The sequence below is a fragment of the Falco rusticolus genome, chromosome 2 (assembly GCF_015220075.1).
Source record: "Falco rusticolus isolate bFalRus1 chromosome 2, bFalRus1.pri, whole genome shotgun sequence".
Classification (NCBI taxonomy): domain Eukaryota; kingdom Metazoa; phylum Chordata; class Aves; order Falconiformes; family Falconidae; genus Falco; species Falco rusticolus.
This window is the reverse complement of record NC_051188.1, coordinates 69,389,745-69,408,482: the sequence shown is the minus strand read 5'-3', so window position 1 is coordinate 69,408,482 and position 18,738 is coordinate 69,389,745. Positions and strand designations below refer to the sequence as shown.

The 18,738-nt window shown below is 46.2% G+C and overlaps 2 protein-coding genes across 2 annotated transcripts; one reads left to right on the top strand and one right to left on the bottom strand.

Moving 5' to 3' along the window:
• Positions 1-310: 310 nt before the first annotated feature.
• LOC119143544 (histone H2A-beta, sperm-like) lies at positions 311-709 on the bottom strand. The gene has a single exon (XM_037377920.1). It carries the CDS (start codon positions 707-709, stop codon positions 311-313), a length of 399 nt encoding a protein of 132 aa, XP_037233817.1.
• Positions 710-9,434: 8,725 nt separating this feature from the next.
• On the top strand, positions 9,435-17,710 carry PDCL3 (phosducin like 3). Its single transcript, XM_037377754.1, has 6 exons — positions 9,435-9,562; positions 10,960-11,089; positions 11,771-11,861; positions 12,515-12,658; positions 14,829-15,037; positions 17,279-17,710. The coding sequence occupies exons 1-6, from the start codon at positions 9,557-9,559 to the stop codon at positions 17,419-17,421; spliced, it is 723 nt and encodes a 240-aa protein (XP_037233651.1). The 5' UTR covers positions 9,435-9,556; the 3' UTR covers positions 17,422-17,710.
• The last annotated feature ends 1,028 nt before the right edge of the window (positions 17,711-18,738 follow it).

Sequence of the window (18,738 nt, the reverse complement as noted above, 5' to 3'; positions counted from 1 at the left end):
TGCTGCCAACGAAAATCTTCTGCTTGGTGCAACAAATTATTTTATAGAAGGGAATAAGATGGACATGAGTCCTTTGCACATTTGTTTATCCATAGAAGTAGTCTGTTGATTTTTTTTTCTTTTGAAGTACAGCTAGGGGGACATAGACAGAGTTGCTAGTTATATTTCCCTGCCTTTAGCAGCTTTCCAGACATGCACACAGGTAGACACACATGAATTGAGACCAAAAAATGCTAACTGGCATGAAAAACTCTAAGCTGTTGAGAAAGCCAGAATCAACACCACCACAAGGTCAGGAGCCTGGTGGCAGCTAGAACTCCTGTGACTGGACATATTTGCTGGGCAGTTTAAGTGACATGGTCTTCTTAGGAAGAAGCTTGGGAAGAACATTAGATAATACCCAGCCTTGAGCAATGGTCACACAGGAGAAAAGCTTGTTCAGCTCATCATCATTTCTCACGGCCAGCTGGGTGTGCCTGGGCAGGATCCTGGCTTTCTTGCTTGCCTGTGCAGCGCTCCCTGCCAGCTCCAGGATCTCCACGCTCAGGTATTCCAGCACCGCAGCCAGGTAGATGGCAGCACCAGGACTGATCCTGTCAGAGTAGCTCCCTCTTTTAAGGAGCCTGGAGACACAACCCACAGGGAACTGCAGACCAGCCTTGTGTGATCTGGTTTTCTTTGGCACGAGGAAGAGCTTTGTGGTTTTCATCGCACATTCAGATATTTTAACATCAAGTCTAGTATAAAATGAGAAAGAATTAAAAAAACCCAAAACACAGAAACCGAGCATTTAAGTCCTTTCTTCCTCCTCATTTCACTGCCTTTCTAATTCTCTTACAAATAGTTTTCACATCTCTGAAAGCTTGCTAGCTGTTCATACTTTTGTCTGAAGGAGCAGATGGGTCAGGCTGCCACTCCAGGAGTGTCTGACAAGTTTCCAGCCAAGAAGCATCTACAAGCTCAGTCAGAGCAGCAGGTCAGCCATCTGCTAGATTTCCAAAATTTTTCAGGAGAGTCAGGTAGAACTTAGGAGCAAAATCTTCTGACCCAGTATCAAAGGAGAGCTGCTATTAAGGAGAAACATTAAGCAAACTAGGCTTCTAGATACTTACAAGTGCTCAGAAACCCTACAGGAAAGCTTCTTTGAACTTACCCCTGGTAGGAACCTACGCAGTTTCTACAATGATGAGCTTGAGAGCACCAGAGCTAGAAGTTTGTATCTGTCTGAAGTAATAACAACAGAAGAGAAATTCACCCACTGGAAACCACTTCAAATGGGTCTTATCTTCCAGAGGTAAGGGGACCTATTGCTGCAGGTAATGGGCCACAAACAGGAACAAAACTTATGGGGAGAAGCTTTGTTTTACGTCAGACACCAAAATTGCTCTGCTTAGCACGCTGTGCACCAGGCTACTACAAGTGCACAAGCACCATCTTCTTGTACAGTATTGCATCCATTCTAACAAGCCCTTTCACTTACTGCTGGCATAAAGTCTCTGGTACTGAGTAGTACCAATGACACTTCAATGCATAACACTAAGCAACTGGAAAACAAACATAGGAAAATGCTGCTCTTGTATATAGAGTTGTTCTTAAGTTTTAATCATTAGTTGTTTTTAAGTAGTGAGAAGCTCTACCAAGATGTGGGGAGGAACTAAATCAGATACCAAGCTGAAGTGCTTAAAAATACAATAAAGAGTTCTTTCAGGAGATTTTTGTGGGCCTTAGAAAGATAAGCTTTTAAAAATACACTACACAAGTAAATTTATAAATAAATACTTAAATATTTATAAAATTATAAAATCATAAAATTTAAAATTATAAAAAAATAAATACAGTATGCACTAAAAATAATTAAAAGCCCCCTTCAGCAGCCTTATACCAAACACAGAACTTTACAACCCCCTTATTTCCCTCAGGAGTTTATCTAACAAAGCGTGCTGTCATTTCTTGACAACAAACTCTCACCTGAAGAAATTATTGACTTCACCTCTTTTTCTAACACCACCACTACCCAATCTCCCAAACCACAGTTCCTGGCAAGAGCTTTCCCCTTTTAAACTCCACAGCGGTAGCCATATAATTACTAGCTCTTGCATCATTTAATGCCACCACAATAAAAAACCATCAAGGCCCTAACACAAGAGCAACTCAGTACACCCCCTGAGAGCACGAGAATTTGCCACTACTCCTTGTGGAGCCACTTAGCACCTGGTTAGCTGATCTCCTCTGGTAACAAGCCTAATATTTACTGTCTCGGAGAACTGCAGTATTGCTGGCTGGCAATTAAATTATTACAGCTGGAAAGGGGGCACACTTCACCTTCCTGTAGTCATCAAGAATTAAACCCACCGACCCATACTGCTGGTCTTTGTGCTGCTAGCAGTGGCCAAACTGTTTTGTGACCATGCTGCAGAGCCTGGGAAAGCTCAGGACCTCTGACGTTGGGTTCTCTCTCTTCTAGGACTTGTTCTCATCTGTCACATGGTGCAGTTTTTTTCTGAAGTCGTGCATAGCTGTGTTGCAAGCTATAATACGTCTTTTCCAGCTTCAAGGGTGTGGTGACAGCTGAATAATTTTTTTCTTCAATATACGAGTGCTGAAAAGTTGAGGTCTGGCCCAACAGGAACTTTTGCTGAGCAGCTGGGTTAGGAGATATGTCCCCTCTGTTGCTGTGAACCAGAGGGGTGAGTCTTCAGATCACTATGCTATCTGGTTAATTTACAAATGGGTTGAACTGTTGACTAGAAGAAAGAGTAATTGTTCTTGATCAGAGAAGTACTTGAAAAATTGACTTTTGATATGGACCATTACTTCGACACAAACTCTGTCTTTAGGTGTAAGTAGAGGTAGGGCCACACAGGTCATTCAGTGCCTTTTAGCATACAGCAAATGGCAGGTGGAGGCATTTCTAGAAGCTACTTAAGCACTGGCAATGCCTTTCAGGGTCTGTTTGGTGTGGTGCAGAGAAGACTCACAAGAGCATCTTGCATCCAGGAGTGGTGTGATGAGACACACAGCTCTCCAGATTAGCCAAGAGTGCTATAAGCACCATGCTTAAAACTGCACAAAATTAGTACCTTGCTCGAGTCTACCATTAGTGCAAACCTTTATACTTTTGCTTGGTCCAAAGAACTAATCATTCCCTTGCCGTGGTCAAATGGAGGAAATAATTTGAGTTTCATGTGTTCATGTCTCATGTACTTCCTTTAAAGCTTTTTTTTTCCATTTACAGGTGTAAATACTTGGCACCAGGCTAGTTACATATAGCACCTTCACTATATGCACAAAGCTTAAGATCTACTCTCAGACATTTTTACTTCTCATTGCTACAGCATCCTCTACTTTTTCTCACTTCACTGGGTAAATTGCAGACCAGTCAAGATCTCATCAAACTGCTCCAGGCAGCATACAAAGTCTGTTCCAGCTGCCCACCACCCCAAAATCGTGGTTTCTGCTCAGTCAGGTATCCTGTCTCCCCATTTCTGTGTAAACACAGCTTGGAGTGAGACATTAACTCAGCTGCATACAGCTCTGACATCTGTCAGCACTGTAAAAGCTGGCCAGGAGGCTCTGACACCCTCGTGCTTTGCGGGGGCAGAGGAGCTAGGTGAAACTCAACAGGACAGGACAATCTTTTTAAAATAAAAATTTTATCCTCCAGCTACAGTTCAGGAAGCTGGCCTAACCAGCACTTCTCTGTGTGAGATGCTATGAAATCAGTGAGATACTGCTGCAGGGGTGGACTGATGCTAATGCAGCTGCAGCAAATCACTGATTTCCAGTTCAACAGCAAGCCTAAGCACCCACTACAAACAGAAAAACCCTGGGTACTTTCCCTGGGGGGGAGACTTTCAGTGACTTGGTCAGCAAAGGCCTGGGGACTGTTTGGATATGGACACTTTTGTTTTTCTGCACTGATAGACAGAAGCAAGACAGTCACATCTACCAACAGCACAAACATTGCACCAGATTTTAAATACACTACCTACAGTTGCTACGACAAGATGGAGAGTATAGACGTTTAGTGTCGTGGTGGAGCAGTCTAAAGAGAGGTAGTTGTTCACTATGGCTTTACAAGCAGTAAGACTTTGAAATACAGGGTTACTAGCTTCTAAAGCAGACTTAAACAACCTCTGAGGCACTGAACTGATTGCACTCTGTGATGGAGTTCATGTGAACAGCAGTGTGTGTCCTGGCTCTGCCTTCTCCACAACAGTTACCTGTAACATGTTTTCAAAAGTAAACATGTACTTGACTTCTAAAAAAAAGTTATTTGGGTGGTATGGTAGACTTTTGACATTTTCTGTGTTCCTGCATCCCTGAAAGGGATGAAAAGAAGAAAAGAAAGGAGGACAGTCTGGCACTCTAAGAACTTTGTTACAATCTTTAAAAATGTATTACAACTAGCAGAAAAAATATTTGACAAAGAAGCAAACACATACAGATTAGTGCTACTGAGTCCCATCATCCATAAGTGCACACACCAGGGAAAGCACGTTTCACTGGTTACCACCTTGTTCCTGAGAAGGAGCAGCATCTCTAACAGTTTTCTTGGGAAGGAGCTGGGAAAGGATATTGGACATAACCCCCCTTGAGCAATGGTCACACGGGAGAAAAGCTTGTTCAGCTCATCATCATTTCTCACGGCCAGCTGGGTGTGCCTGGGCAGGATCCTGGCTTTCTTGCTTGCCTGTGCAGCGCTCCCTGCCAGCTCCAGGATCTCCACGCTCAGGTATTCCAGCACCGCAGCCAGGTAGATGGCAGCACCAGGACTGATCCTGTCAGAGTAGCTCCCTCTTTTAAGGAGCCTGGAGACACAACCCACAGGGAACTGCAGACCAGCCTTGTGTGATCTGGTTTTCTTTGCTGCAGCTCCAGGTTTGCTAGCCTCTGCGTGTTTCTTCCCATGTTCAGACATTGTGGCTGTGAGGAGATACAAAGGGTTGGAGATCTTTAGATTACCTGGGTGCTTGGGCTACAGCTAACTGGTAGCAAGAGGAGACAACAGTGAGGCAAGTTACACTTCCTGCTCTTCCACATCAAGGAGAAAGCTTGTTCTTTTCTTGAGGAAAAAGCACCACACGCCACATTTCATTAATAGCAGAGCTAAGATTTTAACTGCCACGACCATTTTACTGGCTACTTTTTAGGAGAGAGGCCTTGTTTTAAAGCCAGAGTACTTCGGCAACTTGTCCAGAAAGGCTTACTGAAGTAGATATGAAGAGCTCAAAAGAAAAGACACTTTTTTGTGCTACTTGGCATGTATTTGGGATTGAGGCACAGTGGCTCTTCTTCAATAACATTTTCTTAATCACCACAACTGTTACTTCAAAGCTAACTTGAGGTCAAGCCTGCCTCTTTTTCCAAGAGGAATCTGTATTTTAACTTCATCCATTATCAGGTTAGATCTTTCTTTCATTTTAAATCTAACAATTGAAAAATTCCTGCATCCCACAGCATCTTATACCTAGAATACTCCAAGAGGTTTTCATACAAAGTTCTAAGCTAATTCCCCAGGGGATATTCCCTGGCTGCTGTGAGAGTACTGGAGGTCTTCTGCACCAGGAAAAGGAAGAATTGACTTGGATGCCTCAATGCAGACTGAAGAACAGAAATTACCAACTATTTACTTAAGACTAAGGAAATTCAGTCCAGTTACTATACTCTTAGAATTAGGAGTGGCAAAAGTACTTATTTAAATAATGTTTCCAATCTATGGATAAACAGAAGAGTTAGCTTCCAGCACAGTTGTTTGCAATATACAAGAAAATCCATCACTGGATGTAAGGGGGTTGTGTAATTTCTATAGAGAGGCTTAAATAATTAAGAAAAATCAGAATAAGATTTGGGAGGGAGGAACAAAAAGATCCCACCCCATAATATGATCCAAGCAAACCAAGCCATAACTCCTTATTCTTATTATCAATGATTTTCAAATTCTGATTACTCACAGACATACTGTGCTACAAATGCAGCTACCTTACAAAGTAATACAAAGTCCATAATAACCTAAATCTTTCATTATGTCTTATAAATGAAAAATATATCCCATTACCTTCAAAATTTCTTATCTTGGCCTAGCCTGTGCTTTGCTATAGCCTGCTTGCAGAGGCAAGCAAGCTTCATAACGTCATTCTCCCTACCCCTGGGGCAGCACCTTTTTCTTAACATCTTTTTCTCCTCCTCAGTGGGTCACCTAAACAATTAATGAGTCATTATCACATGTGGTTCATCTTTCTTCTAACCCCTGAGTTGAGGGAAAAGGAAGAAATATATTATAGATGCCCAGAAGCAAATTCTTCAGGGTGGGGGGAGAAGCCAGGCTGTCTCCAAGGGCTGAGCCACAGCTGTATTTCAGTCTCGCTGTGACAGGGAGAGCTCTTAGCCCCTCTGGCTGGAGTATTTCTGTCTGTGCAGCATGCACAAAAACAGTCCCCTCTTTCCTGCTGAAGCTTGATTTTAAAAAAGGTACATAGGGGAAATGTGTTTTATAAAGCTGATGTATTTATAGTTGGGTGGGAGGAGGGAAGCTGTGTGTTGTTTTATGTGTGTGCTGGGCAGAGTTATGCTTCATTCACACTGTCTGAGCCCCACCAAGTGATGTGATGGGGCTGCTCCTAAGATCTGGGCTTCTGCCCCCTCTTCTGGTAACTCTCTGCCCTGGATGGGGCTCAGGGTTTACTATAGGAACAGAGAGGTTCTGGTGCCAAGGGTCCTTGGCTGGTTTTTCTCAGTCCACCTGGGCAAAAATCTCACCTAATGCAAATGAGTATTTTTGAGCACCTATTAGAAAACGAGTGCACAGTCTCTGCTCATGCTTCTTCTGTGTTTATTTTCTGGTGTTCAAAGGAGATTCCAACCAGCAACACACAAAAGCCATGTGTGTGAATGGTATTTCAGCCACAAAAGATGACTATTAAACCAGCAGGTCCTACTGAAAGCCCAGGCTCTGACAAAACATTTGTACAGCAAAACTGGCACTGATAGCTAGAACTTTGGTTCTGCATGCTGAGGACTAACTGCAGGTCAGAGCCAAAGGACTTTGGAGCACCTGCAGAGGACTGCAAAATTGTCGTCCTGAAAACTGTAGCTCACATGCTGCGCTGCCAGAAGGCTTCATAACCCTTTACTTTCTGATTTAAAGTTCTCACATTGTCTGCATTTGTGGCTCCATCTATCACTCAGTCACTTTCCCCACAAGGATGAGCATCTAGTCCAAACTGGGTGAGGCTGAGTCTTCCTCAGCCTCAGGGTTCTGAGAGGCAGGTATGGGGCACCCTCTGCACATCCAAATACTCACCGTAAGGATGAGACCCTCTCAAAACGCAGCTCTTTTAAAATTAATTAATTAAATTAATTTGGTTTAATTCAGAGGCAGAAAAGGTGGCTGTGCCTTCTCTTCACTAAATTAAACTTAGGACGGGGTAAGTGCCACAGACACTTCAGGATACATGGGTGTCAATGGGATGTCCGTGATGTTTTAACATGTCATAACGGGGCTTCCGAATTTCCATTCCAGGCCCTTGATGGAGCAGAGGCACAGCTGTTTCTCCACATGCCCAGAACAGACTCTTAAGGCCTGCTGGCAGGTTGCGTGGGGGTGTTTTTCTGGGGATTTGGAAAAGGACTCCCCCCTTCCGGGTGAGCGTGCTGTCCATCAGGCTGGAGCATAAAAGGAGGGGGAGGTGGGAGTGAGCCTCTTCTCCCTTCCTCTCTGCTATGTGTCTTTGAGGAGAAAGTGCAAGGTCTGCTCAGTTCTTTGAAAGGGCAGAGGTGTCCGTTTTTAGGGAATCGGGTGTTGATCCCAAATGGACTGGGTTCACCACACTTGACCCACTCCTCAGTGTTTGCTGAGTGATGCTTTAATAGAGACCCCAAAACAAAATAAAAATAACTATCTAACACAAATTTCTTGTAATGCTAAGTGGCTATGACCTAATCCTAACTGAATCTGAAGTACTGATAATTATGTCTGACAAGAATAGATAATATAGGCTTCACTGTTTTATTTTATTTAACAGAACAGGGAAAGAAAAATGAGGAGAGAAGCCAGTGGAGAAACAAAACAGGGTATGAAATGCAGACAGATGAGGTTCAGTGAAGTGGAAAGGGAAGAGTTACATAAAAAAACCCCAACTAAGGCAGAGGAGAGCCTCAGAACTCACCATCAGTATTTGGATGCACCTAGGGAAGTTTCCCCTATGGCTGACAATTTATTTGGGGTGTTTCCGTGACGGTGCCCGGTTTGGTTTATGGTAGCTCCAGCACGCTGGCTGGTGGGCGAGTGTGAGGAGCTGAGCCATGCCCAGCTCAGCATGCTGCCTGGTCGGGATCCCACCACCCCATGGCCACGCTGCTTCCCCTGGGCACCCTGCAGTGGCCCAGCGTCCGGCAAGGCCGGGGGGCAGAGGGACACAGCTCTGCTGCTGCGCTATGGACCCCCTCCAGCAGGGCTGACCCACGGAACTTAGGACTTAGCACTTAGGAAAGGGGTGCTGGAAGGTGCTGAGGACTTTCTGTTTAACTTCAGAAACACGAGTTTCAGAGTCTGTTACACGTTTTCCAAGCCGACAGCAAATTCCTGGTTTTGCTCCCCGCTGGTGTAGCTCGTTTCCCGGGGTGTTTAGCAGGCTACTTTTAGAGGACACTGTCCCTGGCCGTGCTGCTAAAACAACGACACAAGCAGAGGGCGAGGCAAGAGCAGAGCCGCACGGCAAACCCGGCTGGGCTGGGGCAGCCGGGGCACAGCCTGGGATGTGGAAAGTCTCTTACAACGTAGTGCCGGCTGCGGGGCTGTGCCACCTGGAAGCCGGGCAGGAATTCCTCTGCCCTCCACGACTCCCATCCCGCGTCGCTTCCGAGCTGCCGTGGGTTGGGGGGGGGGGGGGGGGGGAAGGTACGCGGAGAGGGTAGGTGCACCTCTCCAGATGAACCGGTACGGGGGCCACAGCTCGGCTGCGGTGGGCTGCGGGCGGGGGCGCAGCGGCACGGCGCCTCGCTGGGGCGGGCTCAGGGCGCGTGGAGCCCCGGGCAGGGGCGGCCGCCTGCAGCCCCGGGGGGGCGGCTGTCACCGCGGCTGCTGGGGCACTGGCGGTGCCCGGCAGCGCCGCGCTGCTGCGTGAGGGACCCGCACCCTTCCGAGGGCAGCGGGGCAGGGGAGGCCGAGCGGGCGAGGAAGGAGAGCTCCCGGACCACGCCGGTGCGCCTGCCAGGGCTCCCTGCCCACGAAACCATAGGGGCAGGGGCCAGACCCGTGCAGATGCAGCGGGAGCTACGGAGAACGGTGAAGAAAAGAGACGAAACCCCCAGCAAGAGCTGAAACCTGTGAGCTCACGTAGCCGGATGGCCCCGGCTGCGCTGCCCCCAAACGCGACACCTCCCCCCAGAGCCACGCTGCCGGGACCGGCCTTATTAGGCCGTACGGGAAGGAGCGGCAGCGGCGCTGCACCGCCCCGCCGGGGAGCACCGCCTCCTCCGGCCGCGCCGCGCACGCCGGGACCGGCCCTGCCCTGCCCAGCGCCGCCGCCGATCGGGCCCCGGCCCCGCCGGCAGGATGCAGGTGAGCGGCGGGGCCCAGCGCCCCCGGCCCGTGTGCGGCGGTGCGGCAGGGCGAGCCCGCCCGGGGGAGAGCTGGGGCCGGTCACGGCGCCGGGGCCGCCGGCGGGGAGAGCTGGGGCCGGGCGGGCCCCGCCGCAGCCGTGGGCCGCGCTCACCGGCGGGGCCGGGGCGGGGGAGCCCGGTGGCAGCCCCCTGCCTGGGGCGGGGTGCCCGCCGTGTGGCGGTCCTGCCGAGGAGCTCCGCGGCTTGGCTTTGTGGCGCTTTGTTGCTTATTTTTTCAAATACGGTGTTGATTTCACTACTGTAGGAAGCACATGGGCGGGTGGGTGTTACGGGCACTTCGTCAGTGTGTTGATAAGCAACAGTAGGTGCTGTGAAATGCTGTGTTGAGGGAAAAACGACCACAAAACACGATTAAAAAAAAAAACCCCAAAACAAACAACCTGGTGTGCAATTGATAGCGCTACTTTTTTCTTGTCCTTATTACACCACCCCACCCCCCACCCGGCAGTGCAGAAGCACAGTGATTTGGTCTAGAGGAGATACGGTCTTGCACGGACCCTAGTGTAAACTATATATAAACTATAGCAGAACAGTAGGTGGTGTGTCCAGTTTTCAAAGTTAATGTAGGCCAAGACAGCAAGGAAGCAAAATCAGCCCGTAAGTGCTTACTGCTGAGCTTTCATCTATTTCATGCAATTAAATAAAAATAGAATTACTGTCTAACTTGGCAAAAGTTAGAGCTTCTCAACAATACCTGGGCACCTGCTGGCCTTGTTTCACAGGAATATTGTGACTATTTCGTGGTAAAGTCTCTTAAACTTTCAGGAAGTGCCTAGGCATAGGTTTAGGTTTGATTCCCTAGCAGTGGGCTTGTCAGGCAGGGACAGTGCTTGCTTCTCTCTAAGCACTTACGCAGCTACGCTGATTTTAATCTACTGAGCAGACTTCCCATATATCCAGAGTCAGGTCTGCAAGGCTGCCAGTGTGTCCTCTCACCGGCACTTCCCGATGCGCTGGTTGCTGGTCTGGTGGCCTGTTGTTCTGCTGAGGCTCTGTACGTGAGTGTGAGCGCTGTGGCCAGCGTGCTTCCCTGTCACCCAGCTGATTTCCTCCCCTTCCATCTCACCTTGTGAGAGCTGCAATGATGGTTACAATGCTTCAGACTTCTGTACACTACCAAGACCTCCTGTATGTGTGGTGAGTGGGTAAAATAAAGTCACTCTTCAGGGTTCTGGTTGAGCTGCGAAGAAGCATCAGGAGAATGCACACTGTGACTTTCTGCTGCCATCTGGACAGTTAGGAGTCTAGCAAGTGTGTCTGGAAAAACTTGCCTGCGTTAAATTCTGGAAGTGGCAGTGTTCACCTTGAATGCATCATCCATTTCTTCTGTTCTAGGACCCGAATAAAGACACGGAGTGGAATGACATCCTGCGCAAGAAAGGTATCCTTCCTCCAAAGGAAAACCTGGAGGAACAGGAGCGTGCAAAGGAAGAGGAACAACTTGCCATCCTCCAGAAGTCTCTTGGTGAGTGACCAGCCAACTTGGACAGCAGCAAGCAGGAGAAGTCTTGGAGTGGCTCCTGGGGATGCTTGTCCAAAGAAATGGCAAGCAGTAACATTTACAGGCCTGCAAGGCAATGTGTCCTTTTCCAAGTTTGTAAGGGATACCAAAGCTGCTTCTCATATAGGGTGGTCATCTGTTAACAATATCAAAAAAATGTGCTCCTGGACACATGGATTCTTCCAGCACAAGAAGAGCTTTGCTCTTGATGTCAGCTCTGAATTTTTATAGAAGTAAATGTTTGAAAACTGAAGAAAGAACAGTACGATGGGAGTTTGCTGCGTGTATGTGCAAGTAAAAGTATCCCATGACATTACCTGTTGTATGCTTCCTCCGTTCTTCAGGCATCCCTGCTGTGTTGCGTGTGTGTTAAGTATGTCTTTGCTGCAACTACCAAACTTGAAAGCTAGTGCAGGTACTCGTGTGCTAGTCTAGACAGCCTTTGGCTCAGGGATTGTCTTTCCATCTATGTCTAAAGTGCATAATATTTTCTAAAAATCCAGTAGCAATAATACCTTAAAGAAAGCCCCTTATTTCCCACAGTTAATCTGTCCTTAAAATCAATCAATTATTGGACTGATAAAAGCCGGTGAGTTTTAATCCTGGAGTAAGGTTTTTGCTGATTTGGTGTTTCTTCCATTCCAGTGAAAACGTACGAGGACATGACTCTGGAAGAGCTGGAAGAGAATGAAGATGAATTTAATGAGGAGGATGAGAAAGCTATTGAAATGTACAGGTCAGAGCAGCATGAAGAATTCTGCTTTAATGAAAACTGGAGTTTTCTTCTTCTGGATACTGTTAGATATTGTTGAAGAGAGGGAGGATGTTGTTAGGCCTAATAGAAAAAGTGGGTTGTGTTTCTGGTCTCTTGTAGAGCTTCTAAGTGTCTTCAGTAGGATAACTGCATTTAAATTCAGTGTCCTTTATCAACAACCTAGTTTTGCAGAGGTAATGTGCACCTGCTGAGTGCATGGCTGTGGATTCTGAGCGCTTTGAAAATTGCCTCCGAGATTTCTCAGTTTTTGCATGAATGAGATTAAGGTGCTGCGGATTTACATCATTACAGTGTTGGTTTTCTAGTCCCTTAACCATCTCTCCTGTTTTTTTGCCATTTAGTTTTGTAGTGTGGTATCTGAAGAAGAAATGGCTGCTGAGGGTAGAAATGAGGAAAAAGAAGTCGTCATGAAACGTAGCTGTACTACTTGCATGTTGGCAGTTTTAACTTGTAATAAGCATCTATTGACTACGTCAGGGTGCTTTTGTTGCTCTGGGGTTTGAAGAAGTTTATAATGTGCCTCTGAATTCTGGGTTTCAGCCAGGTCCTTTAACTGTTGTTCTGTCAAAAATGCATCTATTCACAAGGTCTTTTTCTTCTTCCTTGCTGTTCAGGCAACAAAGATTAGCAGAAATGAAAGCAGCTCAAATGAAGAATAAATTTGGGGAAGTTTTGGAGATTTCAGGAAAAGATTACGTTCAAGAGGTTACAAAAGCTGGAAAAGGAATATGGGTAGTCCTGCACCTCTACAAACAAGGGTAAGAATTTGTTTTTAACCTTTAAGCCTTGTGCTGTCAATAGCTGAAAATACTCTAGACAAATGTGTAGTTATTGTGGAAACTAAGGAACTGATTCTGGACTTCTAAGAAACAAAAACTTAAATTAGTAATTTCATCACTGTTGACTCAAGACTGCTGAACTTAGCTCTAAAATCATGTTACCATGAAGTGGCTTTCTTATAAATCTATACAGCACAGTGTGACTGGTACCGTACAGCTGCCACAGAGGTAGCTGCTGCCACTGGAATATCGAAGCTTTGGAAATTATTCTGGTTAAAGTGTGCGGTATTGTGCATTTTAAGGATCACTGTGTGTCTTTAGCCTGGTTCCTAAAGGCATAAAAATGGAGTGAACAAGGTTTCCAGTCTTGTCAGTGTGATGGAAAAACATGTCAGAAAGGTCAGATAATCACAGAGCAGTTTGGGTTGGAAGGGACCTTAAAAATCATAAAGCCCTTGGTTATGGGCAGGGGCACCTTCCACTAGACCAGGTTGCTCAGAGCCCTATCCAGCCTGGCCTTGAACACTTCCAGGGATGGGGCATCCACAGCTTCTCTGGGAAACCTGTTCCAGTGCCTCACCACCCTCAGAGTGTAGAATTTCTTCCTTTATAGCTAATCTAAATCTACCCTCTTTCAGCTTAAAGCCATTCCCCCTGTCCTAGCACTGCCTGCCCTTGTAAAATGTCCCCCTCCAGCTTTCCTGTAGGCCCCCTCTGGGTACTGGAAGGCTGCTATAAGGTCTCCCTGGAGCTTTGTCTTCTCCAGGCTGAGCAACCCCAACTCTCTCAGCCTGTCTTCATAGGGGAGGTGCTCCAGCCTTCTAACTGTCTTCATGGCTCTCCTCTGGACTTTGTCCAACAGGTCCAGGTCCTTCTTACATTGGGGGCCCCAGAGGTGGATGCAGCACTGCAGGTGGGGTCTCACCAGATCAGAGCAGAGAGGCAGAATCACCCCCCTCGACCTGCTGGCCGAGCGGCTTTTGTTGCAACCCTGAATACAGCTGGCTTTCTGGGCTGCAAGCACATGTTGCTGGGCCATGTTGAGTTTCTCATCCACCAACACCCCTAAGTTTTTTTTCCTCAGGGCTGCTCTCAATCCATTCTCTGCCCAGCCTGTGTTTGTGCTTGGGATTGTCCCGACCCATGTGCAGGACCTTGCCCTTGGCCTTATTGAACTTCATGAGGTTCACACGGGCCCACCTCTCAAGCCTGTCAGTGTCCCTCTGGATGGCCTCCCTTTCCTCCAGATTGGTGACCGCACCACACTGCTTGGTGGTGTTGGCAAACGTGCTGAGGGTGCCCTCAATCCCAGTGTCCATGTTGCTGACAAAGATGTTGAACAGCCCTGGTCCCAGTATGGATCCCTGAGGAATGCTACTCATCAAAATCAAAATACTCAAAAATAAATGTTTCATATTATTTTTCAAGCTTATGAAAAAGTTTCAGTACTGAATTGTTCAGAACTGAATGCATAACATAGCAAAGCAAGTGACAAAGATGTTGAACAGTGTGGATCCCAGAAGAATGCTGCTTGTCACTGGTCTCCACTTGGATGTTGAGCTATTGACTGTAACTCTTTGAGTGTGACCATCCAGCCAATTCCTTATCTATCAAGAAGTCCGTCTGTCAAATCCATGTCTCCAATTTGGAGACAAGGATGTCATGTGGGACAGTGTCAAATGCTTTGCACAAGTCCAGAGAGATGACATCAGTTCCTCATAAGTTGCTGGAATTCTCTGGAAAGGGTTAGAAATACTTGATTTTTGTTTCCTGTCTCTAATTGCCTCACAGGTGTTCATCATCATTTGCATGCATACTTTCTTCCAGGAGCTGCTTTTACTCCTGCTTTGCCCATGCTCCTACAATTTCTAAATATCATGTCTTTGTAAACCAATTTTTCTGTATGATAGAGGGGAAGGTTGTATTGCTGGTATCTTAAAACAAACTCGCCATGCACCAAAACCTCTAGTGATGCTGATTTCCTTTGAATGCTGGAATACTGGACAACAACAGTATTCAGAAGTTGCTTCTGGTACATTTGTCTTTCCATAAATGCTACTTGTCAAGCTGGTATTTCTGACGTTTCTTCTGGAGCGGATTACTGTCTGATTTGTCTTTTTTTCCTTATGTGTATTCCTGTTCTTCACAGAATTCCACTCTGTGCCTTAATAAATCAACATATGAGTGGGCTTGCAAGAAAGTTCAGAGATGTGAAATTCATCAAAGCTATCTCTACCACCTGCATTGCCAACTATCCTGATAAGAACCTGCCTACGATATTCATCTACCTGGAGGGAGACATCAAAGCTCAGTTCATTGGGCCTCTGGTGTTTGGTGGCATGAACCTGACAAGGGATGGTTAGTGTCTGTGTCTCCAGTTTTCCAAAGGAAAAGCAAAACTGCTTTGCTGGGAATGAGAGAAGTGAGGCTTAGGAGAAGGGAGGTACTAAAAATCATATTGGGGTTAAGGTTTGGGTTTTTTTGGTTGTTTTTTTTTTTTTTTTATCCTTATGGTTCATCAGCCTGTGATTAAGGCTGTCGTGTGAAAGTGGCGAGTGGCTGAGTAGGACAACGTATAGAGATTTATCTAATGTGTGTGCAAGTATTTACACCTTGTGTCAGGTGAAACAAACTTTCCTGAATGTATTAAAGGGTAAATACTACCCATGTACATTCTTTGGGGCTCTTGTACCTGCATGACTGACTTTCCCCCCAGTTACTTAATAGCTGGTGCTTGCCTGTTGCACTGTAGGGCTTCTTGTTTCATTTTCAAGCCGATAGCCTGTATTTGTCTGGTTTGCCTTCCTGACACACAGGCTCTGTTCCTCATGAACCTTTAAAGAGAACCCGTCCATTTGTCCAAATGGAGCTGCTAGCCCCAAACTGGGCTGCTTCCTTTCCCTCTTGCCATCTCCTGGAGATGCCAGCACATTAAGCTTCTGTCTCGGGGGTTCAGAGGGCACAGGGCTCCATGGGGAGAGGCTGTTACCTTTTCTGGAGGTTGTGGTTTCCCCTAGACCTATTTCTCCTTGCCCATCTCAGCAGCCTGGAGGCAGCCTTGTCAGCATGACATGCTTCAGGAGATGAGTGGTGATGCAGGTCTTGGAGAGCGCTGTGGCTCTTCATTTTGGAGACAGTTGATCAGGGATTGTATCCTACAGCAGTGCCTGAAGACAGAGGTCAGCAGTGGAAAAGGCTCTTCTCGGAAAGCAAATGCAACTCAGATGTAACCTAGTGGATTTTACTTTGGTTAAAAGAATAACCATCAGGTTTCTGAGTAGGCATATTGGCCTAGATGCATTCAAGCTTTTTCAAGATTTAAGGGAGGGCACCTTTACCTGAACTGAAACACATTTAAACAGCATTTCAAGGTCCCTACTGAATGATGTCACTGCCTATACTGGGGTAGGCTGCAAAGAATTTTTTTGTGGTTTTGTTGTTGGTTTTTTTTTACTAAAACCCTGAAGTTTATAGGATATCTTGAGCATGTGCTGTTGAAAACTCCCCTGCCTTGAACTGTCAGAAGGGGAAAAGCTCACCAATGAGACTGCTGATTTGAGAACAGCTAACTAACTACAGCAGATGCCTAATTATGCACTGAAGTGAGCAGTGGTAGCAGAACCCACAGTGAGCTTTCTCCCATTTTTACTGTATAAGTAACTGATTTTTGGGCAGGTCCAAAGGTGACTGAGCCAGCTTAATTCAGTCATCACAGAAAGCTGGGCACTGAAATTCCACACTTTCTTTTATTTCTTCCTTCCTTCTTCCCTAAGATTAAAGAAAGCGTGAAGTTGTATTCATTACTCTGTGATGTCTGAAGGAAATAAGATTTAATGATAGGGTTGCCAGCAGGACTAGGAGAAAGGTTTCAACTGAATGTGTTCCACTTCTGGGAAGTAATCCAATTTGGGCTTATATAGCAATAGGCCTACTACTGATGGTGGAGTCTCTCTTACTGTCTTGCTAAGGAACTAATAGTGTATTGGAAAAGGGGTGAATTGTGTTTACAGAGTACATCCCTGAAAAATACCTATAATTCAGATGTGTAAATGGAATTGCTGCAATTTTTTTTGCCACTCAACAAGTCTAATCCCTGCCTTTCCTGGCTGTGATGAACTCTGTATATGACAGAAACAGCTGTAATACATGAGCAGTATTCCTGCACTGGGAACAGATGTGCAAACCTGTCTTCTGCCCTTACATGGCTAGAAGGAGGTAGAATTCATTTTCACCAGGAGAGTTGGCATCTAAAGCTGCTGCTCTCTATCCGTTGCCTCTTTGGCATTGGTTGTAAAGGAGTAGGAGGGCACTGGGGATGCCACAGGTGGGCTGCAGAGCAGTACCCCAACCTCTGAGCTCTGTGCTGAAACCTGTGCCAGCAGTAGTGACCGTGAAGGGAGGGCTCAGCTGGAGCTGGGTGTGGGAGACAGGGCAGCAGCTGGGACCTGGGTGTGGAAGAGGAGGGGGAGGAATAGAGCAAGGCCCTGGTGGTGGTGGTGGCGGTGGCAGGGTGATAAGAGAAGTCGGCTGGGAAAGCAAGGTGGGCTTTTTCCAGTTTGCTCCCCTGCATTCATGGCTCTCTTGTTTTGTGCTGCACAGAATTGGAGTGGAAGATTTCAGAGTCGGGTGCCATCAAGACAGACCTGGAGGAGAACCCCAGGAAGCAGATCCAGGACCAGCTCATGTCCTCAATCAGGGCAAGTGTCCCAGCCAGGGGGGAGAGTGACTCAGAGGATGACTAACTCCTGCGATGGCATCAAGACTGACACAGTATGCTTGCAGCCAGTGTTCCCACTTAGAGCCCTGGAGACACTCATCAAGGTCATGCTGAGCCCCAGAAGGGTAGTATTTCAAGACAGCTGTTTATCTAGAAACTTTGAGAAACTAAAAGTTTCTTTAAAAAAAACCAAAAAACAACAAAACCAACCATAACTTATTGCAGCTTCACTTAAGATCCTGAAAGACATTTTATATTCTGAAGCCTGAGTAAATCTTACTCAAAGTTTTAAAATACAGACATCAGTAGAAACAGAGGTCTCCTGTTATTATTTTCTTAAACTGCTGACTTCTTTACAAAATCTGAAATATGAAGTGGCCTTAAGTGCACTGTTTTTGACAAGCTTGTGTAAATCAAATCTAAATAGCTGGTCTTAAACAATTGGTTATAGCACTTGGTTGTGCCTTCTCTTAGCCTGTTGTGTGTAGATGTCTGACAGCCTGGATGTGTGGAGATGACCTGTGATGTGGGTGCTGCTGAAGGTGATGTGTGGTCCTTCGCAGAAGTGTGCTGGCAGGGGGGCCAGCACGAGGCCGTGAGCTGGGACCTCGGGCATCTTGAGAGAGGCCTTGGTGACAGCCAGCGTCTCCTGGGACCCACTGAATCCAGAACCCCCTTTCATTTAGCAGCAATGCTGTGCCTTTTACGGGGGCTGAGCTTAGTGCACAGTTTTATCTGCTAATTGGGAAAGAAAATTAAAGACAGTGGTGCTAGAGTGTGAAACTGCTGACTTCTTCCACAAAAATCAGAAGTTTGCATTACTACAGCAGTGCCATTGCCAAAAGGGAGGGAAAATGGTATTTCAGGACCTGATGCCTTTCTATATTAAAGCCTTCTGTCTTCTAGGTACAGAATAGTATAATAATAGAGACCTTAGAAGAGATTGAACTGAAATACTACCTTAATTATATATCTGCTGACTCTCAGAGCTGCTTGCTTATTTTGGGTTAGATTTAATGTCCACCTACACTTTCAAATTGTCTACGCTTGGGCTAACAAGCTCCAAGAGCTTTTGCTAACGAGGCTGCCCCAAGGGCATTTTGTTATATTGCTGATGGCTTCTGTGGGTGGCTGGTACAGGATGCAACACTCAATAAGCAGCAATTTTTTCTTTAGTTTTCTATCAGTTCATAGTGATTTTTAAGCTTGTTTCCTGCACTCTTGTCTCCTCAGTCAAATCAGTGTGTAGTTCAAACAACAAATAACTTCCTTAAACTTCAGGTGAAGTTTAAGTTCTCCTTTGAGTTCTCTTGATGGAGAGCTTCCTGTTTGAGATTTGAAT